Source organism: Idiotropiscis lumnitzeri, chromosome 12, assembly GCF_059441095.1.
Source record: "Idiotropiscis lumnitzeri isolate Australia: NSW breed Sydney's pygmy pipehorse chromosome 12, RoL_Ilum_1.0, whole genome shotgun sequence".
NCBI lineage: Eukaryota > Metazoa > Chordata > Actinopteri > Syngnathiformes > Syngnathidae > Idiotropiscis > Idiotropiscis lumnitzeri.
Window position 1 is genome coordinate 17,808,023 of NC_142402.1, and position 17,787 is coordinate 17,825,809.

Genomic DNA, 17,787 nt, shown 5'->3' on the forward strand with positions numbered 1-17,787 from the left:
TTGTTTGGGCTCTATCTGATGAGCCCGGGAAGAGACCGTTTGCATTTTGATCACGCTAGCCAGAAGCTGAGCTGTATTGTATTTGTCTACAGGCATGTGGCGAGAGTGTGGGGCACTTCGTATCAGATCTTTCCACTTCTATTTTTATGAGAAATATAAGTCTTGGAGAAATTGCGGCATGCTTAGGCGTGTTTCACACCCCCAAAATAAATAAAGGAGAAAACTGCACACCACACAGCCGGTTGGAGATTTTGGGAAAAAAAAAAAAAAAGCAGCTAATGTCACAATTGTGTGTGTATGTGTGTGTGTGGATGGAGAGACTGCGGCACATATAATCAGCAGGCAATCTGCCCCCACATGATATCATTTTTCATATGAAACATTCAATTTGTTTTGCGTCTATCATTCCTGTGCATTGTCCAAGGTGGTAGATCGTGGAATATTAAATGTCCCACTGCACCACTGTAGCATGTTTTACATAAAGATGTTGCGGCAGTGTGGCTTTAAATATTAATCAGCCCGGGCCATGCCGGAGGATCGGGAGAAGATCTTCTCAGTGCTGAAGTGTCATGATAGAAATCTATATGCACACAATGGCGGGATTTAAAATAACTGGCAACCTGTGGACTTTGCGGTATTCCAGTGGTGCTGCAGTGCAGTGTAGCGTGTGTGTATAACGTGTGTGTGCGTGTGCATGCTTACAGGATGACGATGGCAGACTGCATTTGGTACGTGAGTCTTCATTAGGGACCATCTTAATTGCCTCTTAATAGCATCGCGTCGTAATTGTCCAACCCATTAATGCAATACGAAAAGAAAATCTCGTAACAGTATGCAACTGTGCTGCGTTGAACAGTTCAGAACCAATACTGATCTAATACCATGACAAAAAAAATAGAAGAAATATAAATCAAATACCAGAGATGCTTTTTACTAAATGTATTAACATGTGGAGATTACAAGTGACATTTTTTGCTCGTCGAACTTGGATTGCGGCAACCAACCAATTAGATGGTCAGAAAAATGCTGTCGTCATCGAAGGTCAGCGTTCTGGCTCAGCGAGAATGATGTGACCCAAAACAGCCCCATGGCTAACAAAGGTTACACACGCCGGCACAACTGATTCTGAAGGTTCTGGGCAGATTAGATTGCCATGGCAACACATAGAGCCTGAAATCGGATTGGACCAAAAAAAAATAAATAAATAAATAATCTAACATTCACATACAACACACACACAAAAAAAGTGGAAAAACTGTAGGCAAGAAATTACGAAAAATTCCTGAAATAAATATAAAAATGTAGGTTGTAAATGTAGGATGGCGGCATGTGTATGCTTACTGGATTGTGACTTTGATCCGTGCAGCTGGCAGCTTCCTGAGCTCCCTGGTGTCCGAAGGACATGAGCACGATACCTCAAAACATCTGTTCAGACTGACACGCGCCACACCCTGGCATGTACGTGAAGGTGGAAACATATGCTCGCTCCGACCCACCTACACGCAACAACACGCTTCACCCTTCATTTGGTACACTTGCACAAAGCAAATGGAGATCTCGGAAGAGCGGATAATTGCAATTAAAGAAGGTAACTATTAGAGAACCAAAACAATAAACATCAGAAATTTTAAACTTGCCGTGATCATCTTTATATTTCATCAAATTTTGCTTAACGTTAATGCATGTTGAGTCCACAAGCGAAAATGCATGGAGCATACGTGCCCACACATGTCCAAAATGAAACAAAACATAGCACATTTCTGCCTCCCACGCTTCTGTAGCAAAAAAAAAAAAAAAAACAGACTGAAGGCAGCAACAACGTTTTGACACCAAGTCCCAATCTCTGCCCACCTGTCCCATCCCACGTGAAACCCTCACAAGGCAGATCGCCGCTGCCAACGGTCCCAGCATGCACCGCCCCTGACAGCGGGGAGGAAGCCGCTGACCCGTGAAGCCGTCCCTGGTGGCTCTTCTACTGTCACTCACAGACAAGGTCTCACCTGCACAGGTCCCTCAACAGGACCTGAGACCACCACGAGCGAGCCGCCAGTTTTCTAAACACGTCTCACAAACAGTAAGGGAAACACGATGAACCTGAAATGCATGATAACGTACTACAAAACATAGTGCTCCGACTTTGCAAATGTCAGTGACTATCTTCAAACATACCTTACAGTAAGTATTCCCACCTACGGACGTCTGTCAAACTGAAATTTCCTCACCCGGAAAACAAATTGTACGCACTGAAATTACTACGACTATATTACATAAACGATCGATTCCTCACGACGATATCCGGAACCCGGAAGCCACGGCGAAGCCCGCAGTAGCGCAAACTAGTGATGGGTAAACGAAGCTTCAAATCTGCTTCATGAAGCAGTTGTAGTATTTTGGGACTCCTGTAGATGGCGCTCTCTGTTCAACATTGGCCTGAAAGCTCACGGACTTGCCATTTTTTAAACCCTTTATTTAAACCAACAGTGCCATCTAGAGGACTCAAAAACACAACAACTGGTTTATGAAGCAAATTTGAAGCTTCATTTTCCCATCACTAGCACAAACTCAAGCAGCTCCATACAACGGAAAAACTTTGACCGCTCCGCCATGATCGGATCAGAACGGCGACGTGTAAATGACTTCTTTGGCATGAGTTATGTCGTCGACAAACGATTCCGGTAGTTTACCTGCGCCGAGGAAATTTCTTGTGGCTTGATGGACTAAGTACAGCGGCGTAAATGAACTTTTGTCGTGCTAAAAACTTTCCGCTAACTGGACCGCTAATTAGATCGAAGGCTAGCTCAATAGCACCCTCTATGGGCAGGGAGGACTTTGAAGCATCCAGCGACTGGCTCCAAAAGTTGCACAACAATCCCGTCATGTGTGGTGAGGGAGGGGAGGTAAAGTTAGAGAGTGAGTGAGTGAGTGGAAGAAAAAGCTAAAAAAAAAAACAAAACATTTTGTTAACATCCTTGCATGTTCATAGAGCACACGTACCATAGTCGTTTTCCATATAAGGAAATTCTGTTTTACGGAAAGCTCGGATAATGCAAATTGTTGATTGTTTCATGTTTTCCATCAAAGTAAAAACAACCATATTAGGAATGTCAGTTTGTATATAAATACCGGTAGCAAAAAATAAAAAAAAATAAAATTAAATAAAAAAATAAAAAATGAGACAGAGGCATTAAATGGGAATTGTGCACTTTGGACCTGCAACATAAACCCAACCCTAGAAATATGAATGACTTTTCTGCTTATTATGCACTTCATATCTCAGAAAAGCTGCACAAATGTGTACTAAAACGGCCTGAGTGCATTTATTCCTGGTGTAAATAAACACTGCTGTCCAACAGATGCTGCTTCTATTTTTAAGATTTCTGCAACCATACTGGAGTGATGCCGCGTAGTATCACACAATAGTGTCGATAGAGGAGATCTCCTCCAGGATATTTTTTTTTTTTTTTGTAAATCCCGTCTGCCCAGCTACAGTGAGCGTTTCACCATTGCCATTCCAAGTTACGCAAGCTTGAAATGCTCCGACTCTTCCTCTGAGGACGCTTTGTCAACACTGCAATCCGATTTTAGACGACGAGAAACGTGGGCTGGCACTTATCTGATTTAAATGTGTTATCTAGCTGCGCATTTTGTTCAGATTGCCAAGAGGGAAAAACACACACATGCAGTGTCTCGCCCGAGGGAGGACATTTGATGATTCGTGCCGCAGCCTTGGAAGTAGAAGGTCGAGGCGTGTGCGTTTGCATCAATTCCATTGATTTGTGATTAATTAAGAATTTTGTGGACCATGTGGAACTTCGATCGATCGAGTGTGATTCTCAACAAGGTTAGGTTGTGTCGCTGCTTTGGCTTCACACTCTGCACTTTTGCTGAAATTCTGGATGATTTAAGCATTGATTAAACTCATTTCAGTAACAAAGTAGTTTCTGAAATTTTTTTGAAAAAAAAAAAACGAGTTCAAAAATTTCTTTTTTTTTTTCCTCCTTTTGATTCTCCGACATTGTCGATACAAATAATAGAGGGCCTAAAAAGTCATCAACTTTTTGACTTGTAAATATTTATAGCACAGAAATGGATTGTTTTCCAATGAAGCTCCCAATTACAACATTCTTATTTTTGAAAAAATCCCAAACTTAAAATGCACTGAAATTTGAAGATTCTGGTTTTCCATCAATCACACATCAATTGGTTACACGTACGGCCGCGATCCATTTAGTGTGCTGGCTGCGACTATTCTGCGTGCCACGGCTGCATTTGTGTGGTTCATTTTGTCCTTTCGGAGCGTGCAAAGCTATTTTGTTTAAAAAGGGGGCGGGGCAGAGTGACAAGTGTGAGTGACCAAGTCCCTGCCTTGTATTACTACTACAATAATAACAAATTGGTTTTATGAATATGTTTTCTAGATTTGGAAAATCCCACACTGATAAATCATGAAAAACCCTTGATCTGTAACTTCATCACCAAGCATTTTTTTTTAAATACATATACAAAATCATATTTAATTGCTCTACAAATCGGATGTGAAATAAATTGAGATGACTTCTGCTCTACTCCATCTATGTGGACCGCGCCTGTTCGAACGGCACTCATCAGTGAATAGTCTTCATGACTGCCTGTTATGGCCATCAAACATGCCCGTCCTCCCCTGACCTCAACCCTATTGAGAACCTTTGAAACAGGTGACTTGAGCTTGAATATTACATCGCCTGTGACCTTTAATTTTACGAAGGCCCATTTGCACCCTTGCACACTCACCAGTTAAAACCAAAACACCAACGCGTTGTTTCGGCTCTGCTGCGCTCCCGCGTGGGCATGGCTGGAGACAGAAAGCGAGCAGGACTAATTTTGGACTCAAGGAGAACCAAGTGTAAACCGTTTGCTCAACATATCATGCGAGTGACGTGCTGTGACAGCAACATTGCTGCTTTTTCTTCGTTAAAAATATTGGTAATAAAATTAGAATGATTTGAACAACAGCTATACGGATTAACCTGGCAAACACATTTCTTGGTAGTTTTTTTCCCGCCTTGTTGGATGAAAATCTTGACCAAACGTGGTAGGTCAAATCGTCAACCCACCGAATTTGCCCACTTCCTTTGGGAGCAAGTTGCAAGTGAGCCATTTCACTCAATTTGGGTTACCTTTGACCCAGCATTCAAAGCGCACGGCAAGATATAATGAAGTCTTTCTATCTGGCTGTGAATGAACAAAACAAAATAGATAGCGGGAGTGAGTGATTTCCCCGATTAGTCCGTGAATTCAGTCGGCATCAAATACAATCACTTACGCACACGCATCTAATCTCGGGCTTTAATGAATTTGGATGCTACAAACAAACGATCCAAAGGTCATTGATCCGAATGTGGCGGCCAGTAAAGGAGGCGACGATGGCGCAGATAACACCTTCCAGACCCTAACTGCCATCTTCCATTACTATTGATTTCGAACAGAGACGGCCGGCACGCCATCGATCTTTGACTGAAGAAGAACCCTCGTGCCACACGGGCCAAACACATGCAATAAACAAAGCGTGGGGACGGATGTATCAATGTAGAAAAGACAACTGCAGTCTAGATTGAAATTAATCGACTATTGAGTGACAGTCTGCCTCCACACCTCCATAGGTTCTACCCCCCCGCCCCCACCCACCCACCCTCCAACCCCCCGTGCAGTGCTCCGGGGCATGGCTGTCAGTCCTTCTATGACATGAGTGAGGGGGAGAAACTGGTGCATGAGGCATTTAATATTCAGAAACACTCCTCTTTGGGTTCAAAAAAAAAAAAGAAAAGAAAGGAGGGCAGAGGAAAACAGCGGATGAGGGTCCGAAGACTGTGATTATAAAACTGTTGGTGTCTCCTAATACTTGAGCGATATTTCAATCAAAGGACCATTAGGTGAAGTAATCACCCGACTCCAATTGCTTTCAACTCATTGAATCCCAGAAATTTTCACGAGAGGAAACCCCTTAATTCCAGCGTTTTTCTGGATTTTGACTGATTTTGCAAGGCCAACAGAATATTGTGTTGTAATGCAATAAAAACGAGCTATGACGCAAAAAAAAAAAGGCTAAGACGTATAAATACGTCTTTGGGAGGCGGTGACTACGTTTTCAAAAATGTACGTCTTATGGATTGAATTCATTTAAAGCCAGAACAACCCATTTGACAAGGAAGGCTGAAATCTAAATGAAGAAAAATTAATCACGTTGATAGCGTGGCAGAGGGACACGACACCTGTGGCTCAAGGTGAATTGGAAGCGGGAAATGGACAATAAAAAGTAGAAAGTCGACATATTTCTGAGGAATGATGATGATTCAGAAGCTGGCCAGAAGGCAGAGCAATCAGCAGCTCCCACACCGCTAACAATCACACACTACCACCAATAAAAAGCGCCACCGTGCACGCGTGACATGAAAACAACAGCAGGCATTACCTCATTGTCAACTCACCAAAGTTTGCTGGTACTGCAAGGTCCGGTTCTCAGTCTTGCCCTTCACCATGGCTGCGGTATCCTCATTAGGACAAAAGCAGCCAGAGAGCCCTCCGGAGCGCCAGGCGCCGGTTAGTTCATTAACACACACACCCCCCAGCCGCCACGGCGAGAGCTTGGAGTAACAGGTCTCACCGAGAGACGATGCTCGCCGCGGATCATGGTGCCAGGCGACGTCAAGCCGCCGTAGTCCGTGTGTGAGTGGCAACAATCTCAGGTCCTGCGGCTCGGCTGCCTAACACCGCCTCCCCCCTCTCCACCACTCAGCCTCTGTGTTGTGCTACACAAGTGGCAATATGTGCGCGGTTCATGTGCTTGACTTGCTCCTGGCTGATGTTTTTCATGAAATGTATTTTAGGTGACATATACACACTGCAGGTGTTAAATGCAGGTGGAAATGGTGCCGGAAATTAAATGTGCACGTATGGGCTGAACTGATTAGTGGATGAGTCAACTTTATCAATCTGTGTCCATGATTAAAAGCTTGAAAAAATAAATCAGTAGTTAAGTTTTTTTTTCCTGAAATAATAATTTGGGACAATTTTTTTACTTTGACTGGAGTCATTCAAAAGCAGGGGTCACCACCACCTTGGTGCCCGTGGGCACCAGGTATCCCCCAAGGACCGCAGGAGAAGCCGGCAGGCCTGTTCTAAAAATAGCTCACCAGTGACGCGGCATTGTCACTGATGTGATCATTTGAGATTGTGAACATTGGCAGAGGTTTAACGGAATAAAGTGTTGCATATTTATACATTTCTGAATTATTGTGAGCATCATGAACATGTCATTACAAAAATGAGTATCACTTATTATTAATAATAGCGACAATAACTAGAGATGTTCGATTCCATTTTTTTTTTTTTTTTGCCAGGCTGATGCCAGTACGCTCAACTATAGTACACACCGATACCCAGTAATCAATACCACTACTATTTTGGGTAGATTTTTTTTAATATCCAAAATAAAACAATTGTCTGATTTCGGATTCATATGTAATGCATTAACAATAATCCAAAATAAAACTGACTGCGCCCTGAATTTTAGTCCGGTTCCAAATAAATTGAAGTGAAATAATACCTGTTTCCACTCTTAACTGTTATACAAAACCCTGTTAAATTGTAAAATAGGACAGGGACGATTCTGCAAAATGTAACGCTATGTAAGGAATTCATACCAGTCGATCTAGATCAGTCATGGGCAAACTACGGCCCGGGGGCCACATGTGTCCCGTTAAACGTTTCAATCCGGCCCGCCGAACTTGAAAAAAATTAAATGAATAAACCTTGTTAATGTTCTAGTTTCTAAATACAGTGGTGTGTCAAAGAGTGTGTTGTTATGCTTTTGTTCACTTTCAATTAAAATTAAATGTATTTTTTTCTCCTATGAAGTGAGATAATCAAAACACTCCATCCACCTGCTCCTGGTCCGACCCCTCTGTCAAATTTTAGAACACATGTGGCCCGCCAATCAAAAAGTTTGCCCACCCCTAATCTAGATAAATATTCTTTTTTTTTTTTAGATATATATATATATATATATATATATATATATATATATATATAAGAACAAATATTATGTAAATGGATGTAAAGATCAAATACAATAAAATACAACCATCCTGAGGAAAAATACCATTCACATTACAAAATACAGATGCACACAAAAAAATAGGCAACAGGTCAGTAGAGCAATCTGTATAAAACACACACGTAAGTAAAAGCGCTACGTTGCCTGCACTGCATTCAACAGGGAAGAAAAGACCTTGCTCATGCACTGAATAATAACAATATTCTATTTTCTCACTCGAAAGCAGGAACATGTGTGCATAATACAAAGTAAGACTAATGTGGTTGGCTGTTTCATTTCATCGCAATTCATCGCTCTCCTCAAGTCAAATGCCGCAAGACTGTTTTCGCTGGCTGACGACTCCCCCCTGATGAATCATCCCAGCCTCATGACTAAAGCCAATGGAGTATATCCATTTGCAAACACTCGAAAGTGGATGCAAACGGGAGAAAAAGTCAACAGTGGCTGTGACGGATGGTAGGAATAAGTGCTAGCTACTTTATTTTGTTGCTCATCTGCATTTTTGAATAAGTCTTTCTGACAATTGGAATGATTAATTTAACACGTCCTGTCAGTTGGTAACAAACCAGGAAATAGTCATGAATATTCAATCACTAACAGAGGAAAATGTATTTTTTTGGCACAACTGGCTGTGTGACGAGCTTTTGAACAGCAAAAAAAAAAAAAAAAAACAGTTGCAAAAAAGATAATGAGAGACTGGAAGAGTCACACAAGTGTCAGTCCTTCAAAATATGTTGGTCAATTCATGGACCAAATTCTTAATTTTGGATCAATCGGTTTTCTATTCTTGACGGTCCTTTGTTGCCTCTTTCTTCATCTGAAAAAAAGCCGATTGATTCCAACTTGTGGAAGAACTTTACTCAACAAACACTTTTGAGACGGGATGACTGGAATATCTCAACCTCAGCGACCTCAGAAATGCACTTTTGCCTGCGTGGGCAACGATTCCCCACAGGTTTATGGTTCTATTTTGCAAGAAATAAACAACACATCCAAAATGCAAAGAGAACGCAGTGTGGTCCACGTTCCGTTCAGTCCAAAATGTATGGCAACGTGCATTGTTAACGACATTAAATTCATGCATCCCAGCCCGGTTGTTAGCTTCCTGGGTGGAGACATTCACAATGAATCTCAACGACTTTTATGGGTCAGTGTATCGATTAATGCTGAGCCCTAGACACTTATCTTAGATACTACGTGAGGAGAACAAAACACTAAATAAGGGTTTATTGTTGGTTAACTGCTGAGAATTTAAGACATGATAAATATTTATATTGATATTTCGGGCTTCTCGTAAAAGGGATACACACATACCGCTCTTCGGGCCGATTTGAACATCTTGCAATGCCAGAAAAGGCCAGATTTTTGTGCAAGGTGGGACGAGAGTGAATCGCCCTCTGAGCATCGTAAATTACGGCTGCAAGATATTGGAAAAAAATGACATTGCGATTTTTGGGGAGGTTGCGATGTACATCGCGATATTGAAACTATAAAAGGTTTCACCAGATGACTCAAATAGCTTTGTTTGAGAAGACTTTACTTTGTTTATTATACAGCTCTGGGATGGCCACGTGAGAGAAATACGTGCGCCACGGCATTTTATACCTTTTGTCGAGCGTGCGGATCATTTTTTTTTAAAACCTCTCTTTCGTGACGGCGTTGAGCAAGACGGTTTGTGTAGTCTCAACAATGTAGAGCATAGTTGAGCGTGCTGCTTTTATGAAACAAACCAAAAGTTTCCGTGTTCTAAAAAAAATAAAAAAAGAAACATGGCACGTCCTACGATGTGACTATTGCGCATGCACACATCGCAATCGCGATGTTCAAACTGCATATCGTGCAGGCCTAGCTGACACTATTCCTGAAAGGCGCTTCCAAATCTAATTCATTATTATTATTATTATTAATATTATTATAATACGGTACCTGTTGCCAGCGTTCAGCGGCGGAAGCGCTAGCCGCTAGCATTGTTGGCAAGAGCAGTCAGATTACTTTTCAAAGGCAGTAGACGCAAATGACTATATTGACTGATTATACACAGGATTTTACAGTAGATTATATATGATATATTATCACATATTGATCGATTAAGTTGTTTAAAATGGGTATGTGTGTTCCCCGCTTTGTGAAAATATTATAAACAAGTGCCTGCAAGCAAACGCAAGGGTCAAGGTTGTCCATTCTTGAACATGAACGCACGAAGGGAGCTTTTATCTGGCGGCTAAAAGCTCACACTTGACGACGTAACACTTTACGGGCCATGTCATTTTCTGTACATAATGTCAGCGCATCATTGTGGGCTTTTCATACACTCACAGTGAGATCAAGTGCACTGAAACACTCCCGAAGTCTCGAGGACACTGTCGGAAATGCGCTTTATAAGGAAACAGGTCTCGTTCATGCCATCTATCGGCAAAAATAATTATTCAGTGAAATATATTTGAATAATTCAAGACCAGCGTAGGACACGAGCTGAGAGAATGGCACCACATTAAACAATTTAGCTGCTGATCGCTAGCCTTCAAATCAATCTGATCTGTTGCAGTATTGAAGTTGAAAAATCTCTCACAGCTAGCTGACAGATAACCAGTTCAAAAGGAGTCGGCATGAAGGGCATCACAACCAAGCAGGCCCCCCGGGACCACTTGCTGATCAACACTGTCATGTGCGCAGCCTGCCAGTCACATTCATTTGCAATTTTGAGGCTCCTCGGGGTGTGAATTGTGAACTGAACTATAAAATGAGCTGTCTTACATCTTTAATCAGAGATGACTTTGTTGTTGTTTTTGAAAATATCTATTTTTTTTCAAGCACATCAGGTTTTGGAGACATTTTCATTTTATTTGTTTGTTTTGAAGTTTGTCCAATAAAATCATGCACAATATGGATTTTACCATGAGCAATTATTTGAGCTATGACATTTAAAAAAAAAAAAAAAATCCACCTGTGTCTGACACTCCATTTATAAATATACAATATGATGTGCTCGAGAAAAAAAAAAACAGAGTAAATTTGGAATCAGTGCAAAACAATCTAGAAAAGTTTTTCGTGTATCTCTAAATGAAAAATTGTGTCACAATTTGTTGGCCATTACGGTTGAACGAGAGGAGCGGTTTCTGACAAGCATAAAGTGCAAAAAAAGAACGGGTAGTCAATTTCACTCGTGGAGGCAGCACGTCAGCAGACACATCAGAACTGCCAAAAGATTTAGTACTTGTTCAATTTCACACCTGCGAAGAAAGGATTCCTGAGACGCGACAATTTGTGTGCAATCCATTAAGAAGTCAATTTTCCACAATATGCCCCCTTGAAAGCAGGTCGAGTTATTTCTTTACCTAGAGGAGTGCCACCAATTTCAATTTCGCGACTGAGGCACTGTGGCCACGCCAGCCAAAGAACTAGGTGCTCTGTAGCCCCGAGCAGCAGCACACCGACCCACATCGTAACATGTCCGCAGGGGGGCTCTGTAGAACTGTAGCGCCGCCATCTGAGAACGTCACCTGTTCCGTCCACATAGGGCATGACAACAAAGATCAACAAGTTTTGTCTACCAATAAGCACCATGTCCAGGAAAACCATGATGGTGACCTCTTGCAGTTTTCCAACTCAATCTGAAATCAATCCATCCATCCATAATCTGAGCCGCTTTTTTTGTGGGTTGCGGTCTTGCTGTAGCTATCGGAGGGCGGTAGGCGGGACACACCCTGGACTGGTTGCCAGCCAATCGCAGGGCACACAAAGACAAACAACCATTCCGCTCTAGGGCATATTAAAAGTGTTCAATCAAACTACCATGCATGTTTTTGGAATGTGGGAGGAAATCGGAGTACCCATAGAAAACCCACGCAGGCACGGGAGAACATGCAAACTCCACACAGGAAGGTCGATCCCACGAGTTCTGCACTGCGAGGCCATCGTGCTAAGCAGTCATCCACTATGCCGCTCAAAATAATAACGTTGACCTTTATTGAGTGTACGGTTTTAAGTAACATTTAAATAACTAAATTTCTGAATTATTCTTCATTTTTTTTGCTGGAAATAATTGCTATCATCTGTCTTTAGGGAGATTCAAAAATCCTGATGTGTTACTGCAGGGATTCCCTTTCGCGTTGTTGATACGTACCAATATCGGCCATCTGTCGGGTACGTATGACTTTATTACTTTCCAGCAGCCGGCAACAGCGAGAAAGGGGCCTTATTCAGGTGCTTCCAAGCATGTCGTTGTGTGCCGTTTCTAAAGCAGTGCCATTGTTTTGTCATTGACACGGGCCAATGTCAGCCGTTTCTCATGACTCCCTTCAGCAGGCAGAAATTAATTGTTATTTTTTGCCACTGACACAACCACCTGTGTCATTTGTTTACACCAAGACAAAAAGTCAGCAAGTTTATCTCAAGTAAATGGGGTGAAAATCATCACCCAGAGGGATTGTAAGTATCAAAAAATGACAAGTCAACATAAAAAGACCTTCTGGCAGCATTTGCCCTTGAGCAAAGACGTGGATAAAGTTGAGCACATTTTGGACAGTTTGGAAAGCTAGAAACGAGAGGAACGGATCATACTACTCACCTTTTCCCCGGGGTGTCTCTTCTCCTTCCGGCGCTTGCAAATCGTCAGCTGCGTCGCTTCATTGCACCTCGCGGAGAGAAGAAAACAAGTTGAAGCAAGGACGCGCGCAGCCACAGGTTGTGTGGAGACTTCCGCACTCCTTAATCGATTACGTGACCCGGCTGCAAATGACACGCGTGGGGGATCTCGCTGGATGCCACCCGCTGGCCCCTCGCAGACGCGCAATCCATTCAGCGGCTTTCAAAGTTCCTGGCGCGACGCGTAATCAGCGGCTTTTGCGCACACAAGGATCTATATCGTCATCGCCGATGATGCGTTTTGGTGCTGCGCTGGACCCCCCACCAGGCGAAGAGAGAAAGGCGTCCTATTAGGCCGGCTCGGGCTGATGTGGGAGGAAAAAGACAGCGGGGGACCGGGGGAGTCGTGTCCGTGATGCAATGCGGGTAGCGCCGGCGCCGCGTCCTGCAGCTTTCTCCATGCGTGCAGAAAATGCTGTCACCCCGCTCATTCGCCGGGGAGCAGTTGTGTGCATTTGTCTTAATTTCTGCATTGTCTGCAGAGACAAGCGAGGGGAGGAGGGGGAGGAAAACCATGTGTATATTCTCCCTTTCTTATTTCTCCTCTCTCTAATGCACACACCGTGTCATTGTGGAAGGGGGGGGGGGTTGGAGGTCGCACATTAATAACTTCTAGGTACCTAATGGGTCTCCATTAACGGGTCACAATTATAAGAACGACCAAAACCAATCACAGTATAACACCAAATGACAAATACCTCGCATGGAGCATGTCAGGATTAATATTTATCGAATAACAAATGCAAATTGATCACTTCCTAGCTTCTCACTTATGCGAGTCTTTTCACTCTTGCCAGAGTGCAAATTTGCGAGAGTAAGACGTGTATCCGAAAACCAAAAAAGTTAATATTCAGCAAGGTCAAGCTAGGTTAATTCGATTTCATTACGCGTACAAAAGCCACATGGTAATAGTACAATGAACGTAAAAGTCATCGTCTACATGAACTTACTGATTTTGCGGGGTATTTACGCGGCGAAAACAATTTGTTAAGACTACTATAAAAGGTAAAAGTTCAACTTGTCCAACATGCGTCAACACCAAATTTGGACGATCGACCAATGAAACCGATTTAGCAGGCTTGACAACTGGGTTAAATTTGAGACTTTTGCATTCCCTGCGACAGGCAACAGCAATGAGAGAAGTTGGCTGCCTTGCTCAAGGGCATCTCAGCTGTGAGTAGCATTGAACACCGGTCAAGGGCCTCAAAATTATTGGTCAAAGACTCATATTCTCAAACAATGTGCTCTCTACTCTGATTTGGTGATATGAACCATAATAGCTGCCTTCTTCTGGCCACTTTTACGAAAGGTAAATAGCCTCCAACATTGATGATTTGATGTCACTTGTGCAAATGGACTCTTTCACAATCATAAATCATTAACCTTTGAGTCAGCCACGACGCCGTCCCATGAGGACCAAAAGCTCTGTGGGTGGTGAAAATAAACACCATATCAATGAAATCCAGTTTTCTTTCGCTTCGGTTTGAAGTATGCTGGAAAGTTGGAGCGCAGCCTGTTCTCAGGCTTGATAGCGCTCCCCCCCCCCCTGGCTGAATAACACGGCTGGAAATTAAGAGGGGAGAACACAAAAGGAAACGCGGCTCCTCTGTATGAGAACGCGTCGTGGACACGGGACATTTTCCACCTGACTTGTCGTCTTAATGGAACAAATGTGGACTTATCGAGCGTGGCAAAGCAGGGCATGGCTTTGAGCAGTGAGTAGCGGGAGTTGTACTTTGCGGGGCTGAACAGGACTCAGGGCTTTGCTGTGACTCGGCTTCAGTGTGTCTTCGTGTGTTCATCCAGGACTCCTGCTGCTATGTATGCTAGCCTCTCAAGCGCCGTTTGCCGGAACCAAGCCCATTGACTTTGTGTGCAGCCGATCGGCAAGGAGAGCCATGAACATTGTGGCTGAGATGCAGACTGCACTGGTGAGGCGTCACGTTGCATTTTCTCACATTGATGTCACTCTTTGAGGTAGAGTCGAGCGACCAGTCAATCGCAATCAATTACTTTACGAACCGAGTCCTATTGGAATCAATATTGATAGAAACGATCGGTTCTGGAGTCAAACTAGGCCTATTGACAGCAATTTTGGAGTAATAATTTAACATTATTCATTTTCAGAGTTGATATCGCTAATAATATACCAACAGGTGTCAAACACAAGGCTCGGGGTGGCAGATGTGGCCCCCAATATCATTTTATGTGGCCAGCTAAATCAAATCATGTGACTATTTCAGGTTAAATGTGGGGGGGGGGTTTAATTATTTTTTGTAACAAATCCACTTTTTAAACTCACTTCCAAATCAGTTCCTCAGATGGCCATTATGAGGTTTATCCCAATTTCTTTCAAAAATTAACATAAATTAACAACTTAAAGCAGGCAGAGATGAAGTTTGCTATGTATTTTGCTGAAACTTAAACCTGGTTGTACTGTGTACTATTTTCTTAATATATAAACCCGAAAAAGAGAGCAAAGCGTTTCGGGCTGAGTTCAGTGGCAAAAGCAGAGCAGCCATAACAAACACGGCATATTCTAAATCAAAATCAAAAGCCACGGGCCATCGCATCGAAGTGATGTCATCCAGTGGCACTTTTTTATTGCCTGTCGCCAGATGACGCCGCGTTTCTGCGACATGCAGTCAAAGAACCATATGGCTTGCGAGCGAACGGCCGTGCTGCAATCTCGAAATTAATTTCAAATCATCCCAAAGGATCATGCATTAAATACAATGACATAGATAAAAACACAAAGACATTTTTGCTAGAATTTTAGTTTGTTTTCTTTACTTTTGGGATTGTAAAATGTCGGTTCAGTTAAAGATTTTTTGTTTTTTACTTTATTTTGTGAACAAAAATGTTCTCAATTTTAATTTTCGTTATTTCCTTCATTTTCATTAACTATAATAACCTTGCAGCAAACAGCAAATGCTGGGGTTCACTGAGCAACTGACCAAATAAGGCTCAATTGTATTTAGTTGCATACTCACTGGATTATTTTTCCCCCTTCCAAAACTCCATCCTGGCAGAACCACTGCAACAGTTCCACCATCCTGCCCACGCCAGTTCAGCTACCCTGCACTGAGCTCCACGTAGCATCTTGGGAAAGAAAATCAGTATGTTAGTGCGCCCACCAGTCCAGTGAGAATTCAATTATTTCATTTACTATCAATAATTTCCTCCTACGACCACATTTGGTTTGTCTGCGCATAACTTTCCACAGCACCACGAAAGGAGACAAGACGTCAGCGCATCCTTGAGGAATCTTCTCGACAGCGTCAAGGTTGCGAGGCCCCTCGGACAGACGGAATGTGATTCGGTGCTTTTGCAGCGATTGGAACATAACATCAACAGCTATCTCCTCATCCTCACACACCTTCAATTGAGTGTAAGAGGCCGTCAAGGTGACACCATTATAGTCGAGGAAAGCAGGATGCGCTCATTCTGTGATTTGTTGGTCAAATGCACTCACGCTGTCCAGCTTTTGAGACCAGGTTTATCATTTTAGGTAAAAAAATGTAATAAAATGAAATGTATTTCGACGAGTAAATTTCATGCTTTTCTGTACTATCAAATTTTGTCGCACACACTGATTAAAATAACCTTCACACAGCCAGCAAGTGAAACGATTCAGAGGCATTATCAGTTTCTTAAGGTGTGGAAACATCCGGGCTTCTCGTAAATCTGAGGCTTTCGGAATCACTGGTGCTCCGGGAATGATGTTGGGAATGTTTTGCAAAGGTTTCCTTCCTCTTACAAAGATAGGAGCGCATACTTTCCACATTAGACCTCTTGAAAGTCTGATACAAACGTCCTCTGTGTTATAGGGAGTCAAAAATATGTGACAGTGCAGGCTACTGTGTCCAAAAAAAAATCTGTTCCCAGAGCACAGTTGATTTTTTAACTATATCTGTATATTGTACCACTTATTCGAATTTCGAGATTTTGCTTTCTATGATTATCACCATCCCTTTTTATGCTTCGCAGCGTAAAACACACAATCGCACCAAATATGAGCATTTTTCCTCCTTTCCGATCAAAGGCCTGATTGTTGGATGTCTCGAAACGATAATCCTGAGTGAGACTGGCGTGTGAGGTGTTTTAAGAAGGATTTTTTCCTTCCTTCCTGTCAAAGTCAGCAAATATTATATCACCAAGTGATTATCATGTGGTGGGAGATGTGTTTTCCTTTGCGTTTAATCAAAGTCTGCAAAGCCGACAATATTAGATGTCTGTGAAAGATTATCTTGAGCAATTGTACTGTGGTGTTGGCTGTGTGAAGAGAAATTTTAACCCTAAACCTAAGCACACCAATGAATGGATTTTATCCTCGTGGGTTAAGATGCTATAAATCTGTACCCCAATTCATACGCGTCACTCTAACCGCTGTTATACTCCGTCAGGACCAGCAGGGGGCAGTGGAAAGCACAGAATCATCATGTGTTCGTCGAAGTACCCTCAGTCTGAGCACCGTCCTGCTGAACTACAGGCGGCTAATCACAGGCAAACTGGAGCGGTTGATGATGAGCCTGGAAAGCAGATGCACTCCCCACTTACGAGAGGAGCATCTTCAATAAACCGACTTTTCATTCATGAAGCCGCAATGACAAACGGCGCATCAGAATATGGAGCTATGTCCAGAATTGGAAGTCTGCAAGGATGTCGCTCATCACACAGCTGAAGTCAAGTTGTTCTACTTTGGACGTCTAACTAGTTGAGTCAACTGAATTGCAGAACAAACGGCCCCTCTATTGGTTTCAGCCAAGTGCACTCCATTTTTTTTTAAGGAACCATTTTATGTTTTTTTTTCTTTTTACTATTTAATACAGCTCCCAGGTGTTTTAAAAAGATGCCTTGCTGCATGATTATGTCAAAATAGCCCAAGCGTCAAGAATTTTAGGCCCTTCATGAACCCTGATCAGATCTTGCTGAAATGAGCCCGTTTTCAGCACCTGGGCCGATCTCAGGAAAGTGACCCACTCGATGCCCATCCCCATTTCTTGAAGGACCAATAGCGAGTATGGATTTTTAATTTTTTGGACCATGAC

At 42.6% G+C, this 17,787-nt stretch overlaps 2 protein-coding genes across 5 annotated transcripts in view; one reads left to right on the forward strand and one right to left on the reverse strand.

Moving 5' to 3' along the window:
- Positions 1 to 6,701, reverse strand: part of clcn2a (chloride channel, voltage-sensitive 2a) — a 42,157-nt gene extending 35,456 nt beyond the window's left edge. For all 4 annotated transcript variants that reach the window (XM_088310322.1, XM_088310321.1, XM_088310320.1 and 1 more), the window contains exon 1: positions 6,465 to 6,701. In XM_088310322.1, coding sequence (XP_088166448.1) covers positions 6,465 to 6,515 — 51 coding nt within the window. In that variant the 5' untranslated portion in view covers positions 6,516 to 6,701. The remainder of the gene's footprint in view (positions 1 to 6,464) is intronic.
- A 7,451-nt stretch (positions 6,702 to 14,152) lies between these two features.
- thpo (thrombopoietin) lies at positions 14,153 to 17,430 on the forward strand. Its single transcript, XM_088311499.1, has 5 exons — positions 14,153 to 14,451; positions 14,543 to 14,667; positions 15,769 to 15,855; positions 15,963 to 16,127; positions 17,143 to 17,430. The coding sequence occupies exons 1-5, from the start codon at positions 14,439 to 14,441 to the stop codon at positions 17,314 to 17,316; spliced, it is 564 nt and encodes a 187-aa protein (XP_088167625.1). The 5' UTR covers positions 14,153 to 14,438; the 3' UTR covers positions 17,317 to 17,430.
- The last annotated feature ends 357 nt before the right edge of the window (positions 17,431 to 17,787 follow it).